Source organism: Pelodiscus sinensis, chromosome 1 (genome assembly GCF_049634645.1).
Source record: "Pelodiscus sinensis isolate JC-2024 chromosome 1, ASM4963464v1, whole genome shotgun sequence".
In the NCBI taxonomy this organism is placed as follows: domain Eukaryota; kingdom Metazoa; phylum Chordata; order Testudines; family Trionychidae; genus Pelodiscus; species Pelodiscus sinensis.
The window spans coordinates 65,457,495-65,474,582 of record NC_134711.1 but is presented as its reverse complement, the minus strand read 5'-3'; the positions used below and the strand labels follow the sequence as shown (position 1 = coordinate 65,474,582).

General features: G+C 46.1%; 1 protein-coding gene and 1 long non-coding RNA gene across 2 annotated transcripts in view; one reads left to right on the top strand and one right to left on the bottom strand.

Moving 5' to 3' along the window:
- LOC142829862 (uncharacterized) overlaps nucleotides 1-17,088 on the top strand; it is an 82,288-nt gene that overhangs the window by 42,909 nt on the left and 22,291 nt on the right. The gene's annotated exons all lie outside the window — the stretch shown is intronic.
- Nucleotides 1-17,088, bottom strand: part of TMEM19 (transmembrane protein 19) — a 33,847-nt gene that overhangs the window by 15,783 nt on the left and 976 nt on the right. Inside the window, exon 3 of the mRNA XM_006121553.3 lies at nucleotides 9,543-9,656. Within this exon, the coding sequence (XP_006121615.2) occupies nucleotides 9,543-9,656 (114 nt within the window). The remainder of the gene's footprint in view (nucleotides 1-9,542; nucleotides 9,657-17,088) is intronic.

Genomic DNA, 17,088 nt, shown 5'->3' with positions numbered 1-17,088 from the left:
CGACCCAGTGGTCTACCCCGATACCGGGCCTGGGCACCCCGGTACCGTTCCTGTTGGGCACGACTCAGTCGGCATCGAGCCTGAGCACCTCGGTGCCAGACCTGCTGGCCACGCAATCGGCACCAGGCCTAAGTACCCCGGCGCCGCAGCTGCTAGCCACTCTATCGACACCGGGCCTGAGCACCCCGGTGCCGCAGCTTCAGTTGGCGCAACCAGCACCGGGCCTCGGCACCCCGGTGCCGCAGCTGCACCTGGCGCCGGGCCTAGGAACCCCGGTGCCGCAACTCCAGGCATCGCAACCGACACCGAGCCTGAGCACCTCGGTGCCACAGTTACTGGCGACGCAGCCGGCACCGGGCCTTGGCACCCCAATGCCACAAACGGTGCAGCCGGCACCTAGCCTGAGCACCTCGGTGCTGCAAATGACGTCGCAAACGGCACCGGGCTTGGGTACCCCGGTGCCGCAGCTTCTGACGGGGCAGCTGGCCCCGGGCCTGGGCACCCCGGTGCCGCAGTTGTCTGCTTCAGTGGAGTTCGCCGCACCGGGTCTCGGTCCCCCGGTGCTGCAGTCATCAGCAGCCCTTACGGCACCGGACATGGGTCCCCCAGTACCTCAGACGGCACGTCCTCACTGCGCCCACGCGGAGAAACCGGAGTCGATGGCCAAGTTTGCACCGCACTCCTCATTGGCTCCCCCTTGGCCTGAATCCGATTACTCTTCGGATTCGGACGCGGTGTCGGTGCGGTCAGGGTCTTCAGGAGCTTCCTCGACCCACAGGTCCAGATCCAGGCACCGGAGGCACCACAACCAGCAGATGTGGCCCCCTCATCCGCAGTGGCCCTTTTGGACCCCCTGGGCCTATCATCAGTGGCAGGGACAACCACCACCATTTATGGGGTCGGAGGCTTCAGGGCACCGTTCCTGCCCCTCTGTGTCCCTGTCTAGAACGCCCACCTCTCCCCTTCGAGTGCCGCAACAGGATCCTGCAGCACCGCAGCCACCGGTATCGGAGACAGGCCCTCCGGAAGCTCAGAATGTCCAACCGGCTCCGCAGTTGGTCATGACCGCTCCCGTTGATCCAGGAGTTGTCGTCGTCATCCTCCCCCGATGAGGCACTGGCAGACCCAGGGCCCGGGCTACCATCAATGGATGCCAGAGCACATCAGGACCTCCTGCGGCACATGGCTTCCAACCTGGCTGTCCCGGTTGAGCCCATAATTGAGGATGCCGATCCAATGGTAGACATCCTCACTGAAGACACCCCTGCGTGCTTCGCTCTACCACTCAATAAAACTGTTTCAAAAATTACTAATGCCCTGTGGCAAACGCCAGCAACTCTGACTCCTACCCAAAAAGGGGTAGAAAGGCGTTATTTCGTCCCGCAGTCGGGTCACAAATTTCTTTACTCCCAGCCCATCCCAGGATCATTAGTCGTTCAGGCCGTGGCCCAAAAAGAAAGGCTTCCCCAGCCCGGGCCTTCGCCGAAGGCAAGGGAGCCCAAGAAGCTGGACCTGTTGGGCCGCGAGGTCTACGCTATGGGTGCTCTGCAGCTCCGTATCACTAGCCAACAGGCGATGCTGAGCAGGTACGCTTTCAACACCTGGCAGGCGGTCGAAAAATTTAGAGACTGACTCCCGATGGAGGACCGCCAGGAGTTTGCAGCTACGACTTCCGAGGGTAAAGTCGAACTGCCCTCCAAGTGGCTTTGGACACCGTGGACTCAGCAGCCCGCACCATGGCGACGGGTGTCATTATGCGCCGTGGAGCGTGGTTCCACGTCTTGGGGATTCCCTCGGACATGCAGCACACCATAGAGGACTTGCCCTTTGAAGGGAAGGCCCTGTTCTCGGAGCACACAGACTCCAGGCTCCATACCCTAAAGGACACTACGTCAACTTTGAAGTCCTTAGGCATACATACGCCAGCCACGCAGCGGCGACAACTGCCGTATAGGCAGCAGGGTAGAGCGCAGCCGCAGGCCCCCTGTGGGGATTTCTGGAGGCGCCGCTCTCGGGCCTCTGGTGGAGGTTCCGGGGCAGCTGCGCACTCTCCAGAGCCTAGGGGTAGACGTCGTTGCCCCAGGTCAGATTCCCAGCGGGCAGGTTCCCACGGCCCTTCCAATCAGGGCAAGCCTCAATTTTGATGAGGTGTTCAAGAGTCCCGTACCAGTCTGCCACCCCGTCCCTCTGTTTGGGGCCCGGCTTTCCTGTTTTGCCCAGGCACGGGCCCGAATAACATCAGATGCCTGGGTCCTGAACATTATACATACGGGCTATTCTATCCCGTTCCTGGGCCCACCGCCTTCAAAACCCCCTACCTTGTCCCTAATAAGGGACACCCCTCACGAACACATCCTATTTCAGGAAGTGGGGGCACTCCTCGAAAAAGGAGCAATAGAAAGGGTTCCCCCGCATCTGCGGGGTAAGGGGTTCTACTCCCGTTATTTTGTCGTCCCAAAACCAAAAGGGGGGGGTCATCTTATCCTGGACCTTCGATACTTAAACAAGGTGGTGGTAAAACACAAGTTCAGAATGGTGACTTTAGCCTCAGTCATCCCAGTGCTACAAATGGGCGACTGGTACGCGACTCTCGATCTAAAGGACGCCTACTTCCATGTGGCTATCAGGCCCGGTCACAGGAGGTTCCTCCGGTTTACTGCACCAAGGGTATTCACAAAACGTATGGCTGTGGTTGCCGCTTTTCTGCGCAATCGAGGGGTACATGTGTTCCCGTACCTCGACGATTGGTTAATCCGAGGTCGCTCGTACGAGCGGGTGGAAGCTCACGTATCACTCATAAGAGCTCTCTTCCTAAGGTTAGGGCTCATGATAAATGTCAAGAAGTCATCCCTGACCCCCTCCCAGAGCATAGAGTTTGTGGGAGCCCTCCTCGATGCGAAGGTGGCAAGAGTGTTCCTGCCCCACAGCAGGTTCCTCTCCATAGTGGAGCTGATTTCAGGACTAACCCGGTCCCCCATCACGACTCCTCGGGTCTGCTCCAGGTTCCTGGGCCATATGGCGGCATGCACTTACACGGTGCGACATGCCAGGATAAGGATGAGACCTCTGCAGGCGTGGCTGGCGAAGGCCTTCTGCCAGTCCAAGGGTCTATGGGACTCCATAGTATCAGTGCCCCCAGACATTCTGGACTCCCTACTCTGGTGGACCCAGAAATCCGTGGTGCGCAGTAGGGTTCCCTTCAACGCCCCTCCCCCCTCGCTGACGCTGGTCACCGATGCGTCCGACCTGGGATGGGGTGCACACCTCGGGTGCCACAGAACTCAGGGCCTCTGGTCCCCTTCCAAACGGTCCCTGCACATCAACGTCCGGGAACTGCGGGCAGTGAGGAGGGCCTGCGAAGCATTCCTGCCGAGGCTCTCCCACCGCTCCATCCTGGTACGTATGGACAACACTGCAGCGGTTTTCTACCTCAACAAGCAGGGTGGGGCGCGTTCGCCACCCCTATGCAAGGAGGCCCTGCATCTATGGTACCTGTGTGTCACCCACAATATCACGCCTTAGGCGGAGTACCTCCCAAACGAAGGATCATATTTGCAGCGAGTGATGAATGAGAGGAAGATTTGGTGTCCTGCTCTTTTACCTTTCTCCCCAATACTGATCCTTCTTTCTGCCCTGTGCCTCATGAAATGAATTAGCACCGCAACTATAAAGCAGCTGGTATCAGAGTTTGGTAACGCTACTGTACTGTATCTTGGTGTTTCTACATCTAGTTAAGAAAAGCAGTCTTGAACAGATCTTTTGTTTAATTTACAGAGGAAGCTTATTTTTGGAAGGCAAGAAAGAAGCACTGCAGACAGGGGAGTTGAAGAGGGAGTTGAGCAGAGGGAGTGACTGATGGTGATGAAGACCAGAAGCGCCTGTGCCAGTACTTCTCCTGTCTCCTCCACCTGTGCCTGTATCCAGACAGAGAACCTGAGCATGGATGCCTCTACCCAGGTCCTGGTGTGGTGTTGCAGTATTTGTGGCTTGCAATTCCCACTGACTGATATCCAGGCTGGGGGAGACAACCATTGTGGCTATGTCTAGACTGCAAGCCTCTTTCGAAAGAGCCTCTTTCGAAAGATACTTTCGAAAGAGCCTCTTTCGAAAGAGAGCGCCTAGACTGCACGTTGAACTTTCAAAAAAGCGGCTTGCTTTTTCGAAAGAAAGCATCCAGTGAGTCTGGATGCTCTCTTTCGAAGAAGCCCTATTTACATTGAAGAACGCCTTCTTTCGAAAGAGGAACTTTCGAAAGAAGGCGTTCTTCCTCGTGAAATGAGGTTTACCGCCATCGAAAGAAAAGCCGCGTTCTTTCGATTTAATTTCGAAAGAACACGGCTTGAGTCTGGACGCAGGGGAAGTTTTTTCGGAAAAAGGCTACTTTTCCCGAAAAAAACCCTGAGTCTGGACACAGCCTGTGAAAGGTGCCTGTTGGTGGAATCTCTCAGGCAGCAGTTGGGAGAGCTACAGGAGGAGGTGGCCAGGCTGAGGAGCATTCGAGGCCATAAGGAATTTCTGGACAGTATTCCTGTGGAGTCCACTGAGGTCACTGTCCTAGGATGTGGGACTGCTGACCCGCCACTTATGGAGGAGGTGGTGGTGCAGGGTGAGCACTGGCAGCTGGTTACTTCTGGCAGCAGGCAGTGTTCCACCCCTGCTCCTAACCCTCCCACTGTGTTGTTACATAACCGTTACACTATACTTTCTGCAGGAGACAAGGAGTCACCCCCCACAGTGGAGGAGACCAGGCCTTGCACCACCAAGGTTGAGCAGTCTCCTGCCACCACTGCAAGGAAGAAACGTAGGGTAGTGGTGGTTGGAGACTCTCTTCTGAGGGGAACAGAGGCGCCCATCTGTCGCCCTGACAGTTCATCTCAAGAGGTATGCTGTCTGCCAGGGGCCCGTATCCGAGATGTTACGGAAGCACTGTCGAGGATTATCCGGCCCTCTGACTACTACCCCATGCTACTCATCCATGTGGGCACATGTAATGCTGCCAGGTGCGACACTGAGCGGATCAAGCGTGACTACAGAGCTTTGGGAGTACAGGTGAGGGAGTTTGGGGCGCAGGTGGTATTCTCTTCGATCCTTCCTGTCAAAGGTAGGGGCCCGGGCAGAGAGAGGTGCATCCTGGAGGTGAATGCCTGGTTGTGAAGATGGTGTCGCCAGGAGGGCTTTGGCTTCCTTGACCACGGGGTGCTCTTCCAGGAAGGACTGCTTGGCAGAGATGGAGTTCACCTTTCCAGGAGCGGGAAGGCCTTGTTTGGACACAGACTGGCTAACCTTGTGAGGAGGGCTTTAAACTAGGTTCGACGGGGACAGGTGAGCAAAGCCCACAGGTAAATGCTGAATGTGCAGGACTGGGAGATGGGTTGGAAATCGGGGGGGACTACGGCCTATAATGGCAAGGAGAAAGGAGGGTCAGGGCACAACAGGGAGGCAAGATCAAATCAGTATCTTACATGCCTATATACAAATGCGAGAAGTATGGGTAATAAGCAGGAAGAACTGGAAATGCTAACAAATAAATACAACTATGATACCACTGGTATTACAGAAACCTGGTGGGATGGGACGCATGATTGGAATGTTGGTATGGAAGGGTACGGCTTGCTCAGGAAGGACAGACAGGGGAAAAAAGGGAGGAGGGGTTGCCTTGTATATTAAAAATGTACACACTTGGATTGAAGTGGAGATGAACGTAGGAGATAGCTGTGTAGAGAGTCTCTGGGTTAAGCTAAAAGGTGTAAAAAATGAGGGTGATGTCATGCTAGGAGTCTACTACAGGCCACCTAGCCAGGTGGAAGAGGTAGATGAGGCCTTTTTTAAACAATTAACAAAACTATCCAAAGCACAAGATTTGGTGGTGATGGGGGACTTCAACTATCCAGACATATGTTGGGAAACTAATATAGTGGGGGCACAGGCTATCCAATAAGTTTCTGGACTGCATTGGAGACAACTTTCTGTTTCAGAAGGTTGAAAAAGCTACCAGAGGAGAAGCTGTTCTGGATTTGGTTTTAACAAATAGGGAGGAACTAGTTGAGAACTTGAAAGTGGAAGACAGTATGGGGGACAGTGATCATGAAATAACAGAGTTCATGATCTTAAGGAAAGGTAGAAGGGAGACCAGCACAATTGAGGTAATGGATTTCAGGAAGGCAGATTTTGATAAGCTCAGAGAACTTGTAGGTAAGGTCCCATGGGAAGCAAGACTGAAGGGAAAAAACAACTGAGGAGAGTTGGAAGTATTTCAAAGGGACGTTGTTAAGGGCCCAAAAGCAAACAATTCCGCTGTGTAGGAAAGATAGAAAATATGGCAAAAGACCAGCTTGGCTTAACAAGGAGATCTTGCATGATCTCAAAATAAAAAGGAAACTAGGACAAATAACAAAGGATGAATATAGGCAATCAACACGGGAATGCAGGGGCAAGATTAGAAAGGCAAAGGCACAAAATGAGATCAAACTAGCTACAGGCATAAAGGGAAACAAGAAGACCTTTTATAAATACATTAAAAGCAAGAGGAAGACCAAGGACAGGGTAGGCCCACTGCTCAGTGAGGAGGGAGAAGCAGTAACAGGAAACTTGGAAATGGCGGAGATGCTCAATGACTTCTTTGTTTCGGTCTTCACCGAGAAGTCTGGAGGTGTGCCTAACGTAGTGAATACAAGCAGAGAGAGGGTAAGTTTAGAAGATAGGATACACAAAGAACAAGTTAAAAATCACTTAGGAAAGTTAGATGTCAGCAAGTCACCAGGTCCTGATGAAATGCATCCCAGGATACTCAAGGAGCTGATAGAGGAGGTATCTGAGCCTTTAGCTATGATCTTTGAAAAATCATGGCAGACAGGGGAGATTCCAGAAGACTGGAAAAGGGCAAATATTGTGCCCGTCTATAAAAAGGAGAATAAGAACAACCCAGGAAACTACAGACTGGTCAGTTTAACATCTGTCCCAGGGAAGATAATGGAGCAGGTAATTAAGGAAATCATATGCAAACACTTGGAAGGTAATAAAGTGATAGGGAATAGCCAGCATGGGTTTGTGAAGAACAAGTCATGCCAAACAAATCTGATAGCTTTCTTTGATAGGATAACGAGCCTTGTGGATAAGGGAGAAGCGGTGGATGTCATATACCTAGACTTTAGTAAGGCATTTGATACGGTCTCGCATGATATTCTTATTGATAAACTAGGCAAATATAACTTAGATAGGGCCACGATAAGGTGAGTGCATAATTGGCTGGATAACCGTAGTCAGAGAGTTGTTGTTAACGGTGCTAAATCCTGCTGGAAAGGGATAACAAGTGGAGTTCCGCAAGGGTCTGTTTTGGGACCCGTACTGTTCAATATCTTCATCAATGATGTAGATATTGGGATAGAGAGTACACTTATTAAGTTTGCAGATGATACCAAACTGGGTGGGGTTGCAACTTCTTTGGAGGATAGGGACATAATTCAAAATGACCTTAGCAAGTTAGAGAAATGGTCAGAGGTAAACAGGATGAGGTTTAATAAAGAGATATGCAAAGTGCTCCACTTAGGAAGGAACAATCAGTTCCATACATACAAGATGGGAAGCGACTGTCTAGGAAGGAGCATGGCGGAAAGGGATCTAGGGGTCATAGTGGACCACAAGTTGAATATGAGTCAACAGTGTGATGCTGTTGCAAAAAAAGCAAATATGATTCTAGGTTGTATCAACAGGTGTGTTGTAAGCAAAACTTGTGAAGTCATTCTGCCGCTCTACTCTGCACTAGTTAGGCCTCAGCTGGAGTACTGTGTCCAGTTCTGGGTGCCACATTTCAAGAAAGATGTGGAGAAATTGGAAAGGGTACAGAGAAGAGCGACAAGAATGATTAAAGGTCTAGAGAAACATGACCTATGAAGCCAGGCTTCATGAACTGGGCTTGTTTAGTTTGGAAAAAAGAAGATTAAGGGGGGACATGATAGCGGTTTTCAAATATCTAAAAGGGTGTCACAAGGAGGAAGGAGAAAATTCGTTCCTCTTGGTTTCTGAGGACAGGACAAGGAGTAATGGGCTTAAAGTGCAGCAAGGGAGGTTTAGACTGGACATTAGGAAAAAATTCCTAACTGTCAGGGTGGTCAAATATTGGAATAAATTGCCAAGGGAGGTGGTGGAATCTCCCTCTCTGGAGATATTTAAGAACAGGTTAGATAGACATCTGTCAGGGATGGTGTAGACAGAGCTTGGTCCTGCCTTGAGGGTGGGGGGCTGGACTCGATGACCTCTCGAGGTCCCTTCCAGTCCTATGATTCTATGATCCTCAGCAAAGGGAGCTACAGAGAACAGTCTGGTTCTGTACTAGGGATATGAACATGTACATGGTTAACTGATGAGCTTCGCCTCCTGGATTAATGTGCATAGTTATATGCAGCCCTGCCTCCCTTGTGCTGCTGCCTCTGTATAAGAGGCAAAAGCAGGGTGGAGGGAGGTGGGAACCGGTATGCACAGGATGCCAGCTTTTACAGAGGCAGCAGCGCAGTGGGAGAGGGAAGAGCTGTATCTCTCCAGGAGCCACCTCGCCCCTGCGTATAAATGTGAAACCACTGAAAATGACAATGATTACACATTTACCTAAATAAATGCATTTTAACATTTTTAACATCCCTAGTCTATATCAGGTAAATTGAGGAATCAATCAGATAAGAGTTCCTTTAAATCTCAGATTTAGGGAATAGTTTGCTGCAGCCTACTTCCCCATACCCCTTCTATTTTTCTGTCTATGCATGACTGCAGAGAGATTGCAATCATAAGTCTCTCCACTAAGACTCTAGATTCCGCAGACTAATATGGTGTATGTTATTTCATACCTCACTGCCATTATTGTAGTGGATTTGACATCTAAGGGTGCATCTACACTGCAGGGCTTAACTCGAAATAAACTATGCAAATTGAGCTATGTCAATTGCGTATCTTATTTCAAAACAGCTTATTTCAAAATAGGGAGTGTCTACACAGCACTTATTTCGAAATAGAGCACTCTTCCTTCAACTTCCCTTATACCTAATACAATGAGGGTTACAGGAATTGGAGTAAGAAGTCCTCCAGCTTGACAGTATTTTGACACTATTTCTAAATAACTGCTTGCTGTGTAGATGCAGACTAAGTTATTTCGGAATAGCCCTAGTTATTTCAAAACAGTGTTACAGTGTAGCCGTACCCTAAAACAGATGTAATGTATATACTGTACTGAGCTTAAAATAATTTTATATAGTTAAATAAGTCTTACTGGCAATATAAACAGTGAGCTGTAGTTAAGAGTAGCATAAATAAAACTGCTTGCTTAAACAAGTGGAAATGATATACAACATTAAACCAAAATAAAGCCATGAGAGATATTGTATGCTTAAACTTACATATTTACATTATTATAGGATTGAGAATAGGAAGTTTTTAAAAACTTCACAGAAAAGCAAAAATTAAGACAGACATATTAATTTATATAATATAAATATAATCATATACACATATATAATTAACTTACAATTCACTTTATACTCCCAGAAAATACATACCCCCTAAAGCTCCACTGTGATCCAGACTTTTTTTCTTAAAGGCTCGTGAAGCAATCATTAGTGGAACCACAACTGAAAAAAGCCAACGCCATGGAGAAATAGGCCGTAAAGTACCTGAAGAATTAAAATAAGTATTAAATAAAGTGTCACATCAATGGCTTTCGGAATGATAGAAAATGGTCTACGTATCAGAACAGTAAATCTTTGACAATAGGCATTTAAATTTTGACCAAATAGAACTGCTGTATTTTCGTCACTCCTTTTTCAATTCAGAAGAGAAATTCCTGAAGTCTCTTTTAGAGCAACAGAATGAAATGGACCATCATAAAGTTGCTTTCCCTTTTGTTTAGCATTCACATAAATAAATCCACATAAAGAGATAGTATTCCAATAAATAAAAGAACAAAACTGCAGACAAATTACATAATTTTTAAATTCCTAAAAGGGAATTATCAGTGAAAATTAAATTTAAAATGTAAAATGTAAAACTAACTGAAGCCTGATTTTCATTTTGGAAGAGTGAAATATGTAATTATTATTTTAGAGAAAATACATAACATTTCTGATCTTTTTCTTCTTAACTTCAGGTAAACACAAAATATAAAGTCTGTAAAACTTTTTCATTATATTATTTTTATTATCTATATGCAGTTATTCTAATATGCAGAACTCTTTCCAGTACCTTATATTCACATACGTTCTCTAGAAGTGTATGAAGAAGTTTTAACAATATATTTTATACAGGTTGGACCTCCCTGGTCCAGCACCCTCAGGACCTGACTTGTCCCAAATCAGGGATTTTGCCAGACCAGGGGAGGTCATTTCTGGCACCCCTGCTGCGGGTCCCACCCCCTACCCTGCCCCTCACCAGGCTTCCGAGCTGCCCATGATCAGCTACGCTGCATGCCAGCCTTCCCGTCTCCTACCCGCTTCCCCACAACCTAGCTGCATAACACTTGCTGGGCTCTTATCCTCCCTCCCCTCTCATCATGTTAGGCTCCTGCTCCCCCTCTCCGCAACACACTGTGGGACTCTGATCCTGGAACATCCATAGTCCTGCTGGACCACGGACGATGCCGGACCAGAGAGTTCTGGTTTATTGAGGTACAACCTATAATACATTGTGCAATAAATACAAATCATTTGAAAAACATTTCAACTTTAAATAAAAATTGCTTTGACAAACAATTTTGCCAATAGGAATCCTGAAGACTGGTTAAAGCAATTAAAATCAGAATTATAAATATCAAGATCAGTGTTTCTCAGTGAGCAATAGGCCCACTTAGTGAAAACTGCTAGCTGGCCCGCACCACTTTGTTTACCTAAAAGGTCCCTAGCCATGGAGCACATGTCTCACATTGCATCCAGTTCACCATTTCCAGATAAAGGGAGTTGGATTAGAGTTTCTAGAGTATATAGTTTTTATTCTCAATCCAACAACTTGTTTTTCTGTTTTAAAACAATGGGTGGAAAATTAGTTTCAGATAGTTGGGGTAGGAAAGTAGTGACTACTATGAATTGTTTAGATCACATACACACACGTACCTTACAGATGTTTAATTATACATTAATCAACCCCTGTATTTAAAATTTAAAACATACAGATCATACAGATTAGTAACCATTAACATCACATTACTGACTTGCAGCACTATTTTATGTTCCATTTTAATTTTAATATGGTATGCTATGAGTCTAACATATTTTTTTCCGGGATTCAATATATAGGGCAAACTTTGGAGACAGAAGAACAATTGTTTGGCTCCTCCTTGTAGCTGAAATACTTTGAAGTGTACTACAGCAAATTTTCTCCTAGCAGCTGTAGTGTAGAGTCATAATACATATATTCAAGTCTTAATACTGCTTTCAAAATCCATCTTTGATCATATTTGTAAGATAAATCACACTATTTTATCAAAGGCCTTCTTAATGTCTAAGAATAGCAGACTTGTTATTATTATTCTATCAGTGATGAAAAAATGGACAAATATCTCGACATCATTGGAGTAAGTGATGGTCTGGGGTAAGGATGTTAATTTTAGATTAATTAACTAATCAAATAGTCAATGGGATTTTCTATAAAGGAGCTTCCACCTTTGAACTGTAGCAAGAGCCCTGTCAGGCTCTTGCTACAGTTCAAAAGCAGAAGCCCCACAGGAAGTGAGGGGCTTCCTTTTGAAACGTACAAGAGTCCCACTAGGGCTCTTGTATATTTCAAAGGCTGAGAAGCCGCAGAGAGCTTGCTGCCAGTGGGGAGTCCCCACTGTCCATGTGCTCCCTGCAGCGCCTCAGCCTTTGAAATGTACAAGAGCGCTAGTGAAGATCTTGTACATTTCAAGAGGAAGCCCTGCAGGTAGCTTGAGACCAGTGGGGAACCCCTCTAGCCCCTCATACCCTGTGGCTTTTGAAATGTACAAAGGGGCTCTTGTACATTTCAAAAGCAGAAGGGAGCCTGGGGCCAGTGGGGGACTCCCCCACTGGCCCTGCACTCCCTGGCACCTAAGCCTTTGAAATATACAACAGCCCTGTGGCTCTTGTACACTTCACAAGCAGAAACTCCACAGGGACAGCAGCGACTCCCTAGCTGGCCCTGAACTCCCTGCAGTGCCTGAGCCTTTGAAACGCACAAGAGCCCTGACTGGGGCTCCTTTCACTTTATCTTTTCTGGTTAAAACCTACTATCAAATTAAGCACATATTATTACCACTCAAACTTTTGGCCATACGTTTACTTGTGCCCCAGCACAAATAGTAATATAGAATATTTCATAGCTTAGTTTTGCTGTTTCTTTGTTTCAATGTTAATTTCAGATAACACAGGCTATTAAGAAAGCTCAGAAGTCTACTCTCAGAAAGAAAACGAAAGACTAGAAGTAATTTCTAACAGATTAATTACTGTAATGTTGTCTGATACATTACCCCTGGAGACCACACATGAAAATGCTATATGGGGTACTATCAAAATTAGTGTATCTATGGAAAAGCATAAACATTTAAGCTAATTTTTCAAAATATTCAAATCACTGCCCATGGCAGACTAACACTGACTTAACACTAACAAGGACTTAACAAGAATTTGAACTTTCTCACCCATTACCAAGACAGTTTCCCCAATTATCACCTGTAATACCATTAACTCACAAACATCCCACTCTCCCTACCTTTAATATCAGCAATTCACAGACACTTACCTTCCTTCCTCCCCCTTCCCACCCCCCGCATCCCCCTTCTGTTCTGCAATGTGATTTGTCCTTTTCATATTTGTTCCCTTTTTTTAATTGTATCCTTTGGTATATATGGTTGTGACTACTTTCTTCCACTATTTGATCTGAGGAAGTGGGTCTGGCCCACGAAAGCTCATCATCTAATAAACCATCTTGTTAGTCTTTAAAGTGCTACATTGTCCTGCATTTTGCTTTAACACTGACCAGTTAACTAACAAAAGTGATCAATTTGAATACCTTAATCTATACATATTTTCTACTCTGACTAGCATTTTATTGAAACGGAATCCATTAACAGTATTTAGCTACAGCACCCATGATATTCTGTCTGATATACACCTCTGATAAGGCTACTAGATTAGCAACACTATACAAGCAACCTCCATATTTTCTTATGACTGTCATTTTTATATTAAGTATAATAGGGAACCATGTTGGGGGGCCCATAGAAATACTAGGTCTCTGACAGGGGGTTTGGTAGCATAGCGAGCAGGGGGCACCACCCCCAAGTTTAAATTAAAAAGCAATTTTAGTAGTTTAGTTACCATAATTTTCTTTTTATACCTATGAAGCCAATGGATAAAAATTACTTTTCAAATGCAATGTTTAAAATTTTACACATCAAAACTTGGCATTTAAAATGTTGGGTCTCAATCCTGCAAGTACTGTATGGACATAGGAGTTTGCCTGAGTGATTCTCCTTACAGAATCATGACTAAGGTTATGATATTCTCACAAGTATTTTTAGTAAAAGTCACAGCCAGGTCACTGGCAAACAAAAATTCACAGAAGCCTGAGACTTGATCCTGATTTTGCCCCAGCTATTGTTCCAGAGCCACTGCTCAGGCTACAGGAGCTGAAGCCAAAGAAGTCACAGAGGTCCATTACAATCATGGAATCTGTGACCTCTGTGACACAACTATAGACTTCATCATGACCTTTCAGATCAGCTCATAACACAAGAAAGAGCAGCACTTGGTCACCGGAACTCAAAGTTCTGCAGATGCAGGGGTTCCTGATCCCATGGCTCAGGGATATTATAGAGCAGGCACATTCTTCAATGATGTAGCTGTGGCCTGGCTTGACATGAGTAATTAGCACTCAGAAGGAAGCCTCATTTCTTGGAGGGTAGAATTAGGGAAGTAAGTAAATTATTAGTGTGCAAACAGGTCATTAGGCTAAAAAGACAGAATGAGCCAACTACAATAAGACAGAGAACACCCACTGAACCATTTACGAACAATGGACAAAATAAGTTAGGGCTGTAAAAAGAGGAGACTGATAGTGCACAATACATGGACAAAGCATGTCGCACAGAGACTGGGTCCTGCAAAAGAAGCCCAGCCAAAAATGTATGATGCAATGATTAATAGTTGCAATGTAATGTGTAAAGGTATACAAATGAAGAGGTTGTTTGTATACCTTCCCCATATTCTTGAATCTGATCAACTCTATATACATTTGCTTATAGCCAAGTAAATGAGCCTAAGAGATAAAATCTGAAGAAAAATAAGGTTTTTGGATTTCAGAGAAAAGAATAAGATGCTTTTCTAGAATTCAACAAATTGTTCTGGATACCTAGGATCCTTCATTTTCAGCTTTTACTGTATTTTATTTTGCCTGAGAATTCATTGGTGTTTATTACAACAAAAACAGGTGAAAATAGGTGGAAAAAATATTAATTTTTCTGGATAAATACCAGGGTTCATTTTGATGGATGGAAAGGAAAGGGAAAAAGTACAGGCAGTCCCCGAGTTACGCGGATCCGACTTATGTCGGATCCGCAGTTACGAACGGGGCCCGTCTCCCTGGTCTCCAGCAGACCAGGGAGAGGAAGCAAAGCGGCGGAGCACGCGGGCAGCAGACAGCCCAGACGCGTCTGGGCTGTCCGCTGCCCGCGTGCTCCTTGGCTTTGCTCTGCTTTGCTCCCCGTCTCCCTGGTCCGCAGACCAGGGAGACGGGGAGCAAAGCGGCGGAACACGCGGGCAGCGGACAGCCCAGAAGCTGAATCAGGACACCTGGGGCAGAGCAGCTTGGGTGCTGCTGGGTTGGTCCAGTAGCGCCAAGGAGCGGCGGTGCTACTGGACCAACCCAGCAGCACCCAGGCGTCCCCAAGTCAGCCGCTGCTGAAACTGACCAGTGGCTGACTACAGGAAGCCCCTGCCCCGGGCTTCCTGGAATCAGCCGCTGATCAGTTTCAGCAGCAGCTGACTTGGGGATGCCTGGGGTTCTTAAGTTGAATCTGTATGTTAGTCAGAACTGGCTTCCAGATTCAGCTGCTGTTGAAACTGATCAGTTTCAGCAGTGGCTGAATCTGAATGCCAGTTCCTACTTACATACAGATTCAACTTAAGAACAAACCTACAGTCCCTATCTTGTACGTAACCCAGGGACTGCCTGTAATCTGTAGACTAATGTTTTGATCATTCAAATTCAATGTGGTTTGCTGCAGAATTAAAACAAAACTCAAATATGCTACCTCCTATTTTAAGAAATAATATCTCTAAACACCAAATAAAATTTTTTGAATAGTTTATTGTTGTAGACACAGAACTATTAGCTTACAAATATTTACACTTAAAATTTGCCCATACCATTTGCACCTCACCTCATCTTTTTCCTGTTTTTGATTTTTTAAAAATCTTTTGAACACTTCCTTGTGATCTGAAACATATTCTGATACAGATTTTCATTTGCTTCCCATTTTAAGAGTACCAGATCTTTAAACCATTATCTACTAATAGCTTTAAATGTGTACATGATTGGTGTGAGATTCATCAACACATTCAGATGCACACATACTTCAGAGCTTGCACGCATGCCTGTTTGTTTATTGTGTATCTAAACCAGGCCTGAGCAAAATAAGGCTGGAGGGCTGGATCTGGCCTGCCAAGCCACCAGATCTGGCCCACGAACGCAGTGGGAAGTCTCAGGCAGACTCCCTGCCTGCCCCCACACCCACGCCACTCTGAAAAGCAGCTACCAGCTGTTCGTGTTTTACAGCTTTGGGGAAGGTTAGGGGAAAGGTTTCATGCACTGTCCCTAGCACAATCCCACTGGCCGGTTTGTGGCCAATGGGACTTCCTGTTTGAAGAACAGACAGCACGCAAAGCACGGCTCCCCGCAGGCTCTTATTCACAGATGACCATGGCCCCTGCAGCCTGCGGGGGGGGGGGGGGGGGGGGGGGGTACTGTGCATGCCAACTAGTTTTAAATGTACAGGGCTTTTTATTTTCTCAAAAGACATGTAAGAAAATTCCCACGTACAAAACTGTTCAGTTAAATTTACTAAATATACTATTACTCAGAGTTCATACATGTGGTTAAGGATAATATAAACACACGGCAGTTCACTTTATACATTGCAGCTACCTTAACTCAGAACCAAAAGAAATACTTATGAATTTCTTCAACAGTGTTGAAAGTCTTATACTTATACAGTTAGCAATGTTAAAACAATCTTCATGTTGTGATTTACAAATAAGAGTAATGGATGGGATATGTACAGTCACCAGACTGCTAACAGAAAATGTATGTAAACTATTCCTTAATACTTGCCTATTACAATAATTCTGACACGTATTTTGTCTACTAGAAATAATACTGACAGAAGAAATCTTAACGGCAAAAGTAACAAAATACGATCAAGATATATTTTATTAGAGGATTGGCACACCTTGCTGCTGCTAGAGCTGAGCTCATCACACACTCCTTGTATTCCTCAGTCCCCTCCTCCCCCTCAAGCTCCTATTGCCGCCTCCATTTTAGAAACTCACAGCAGACCCCTTCCTTCATGCCAGGACTTGTGTGTGTCCCCATGTGCCCCCTTATTAGGGTGCCCCATTTTTTCTTATGTCTGTGCCCTTCCTCCCATGTTTCTCTACAATTATTTCTTTTTTTCTGTCTGGGAGAGAAGTCATTCAGGGCTAGGGATGTAAAGTCTCATTTAATCAATTAACCTGTTAAATATTATGTTTAACTGGTTATCGCATAAACAGAGCAGGCAGGGGGGACTGCTACAGCCAGGCTGGGGGCCCAATGCGGGTGGGAGGCTGGCCTGGCTGAGGCAGCCCCCTGCCCATGTTGGGTGTGTGGGGCTGCTCCAGTTCAGTCTGGCCACTAGTTAGCTGATAAGCATCAATCTAGAAGAGTGACCAGTTAATCACTGACATGCCTATTTAGGGCAACCATATTTTAAACTCTACTGAATCAGTGGGTGGAGTTGAGATGGGGGTTTTATGCTGGAAGATATTAACGGCTACCATCAATTTGTACTTTGATTTGTAGACCATTACAAACCTTACTGAAGCTGAGAAGTCTCTA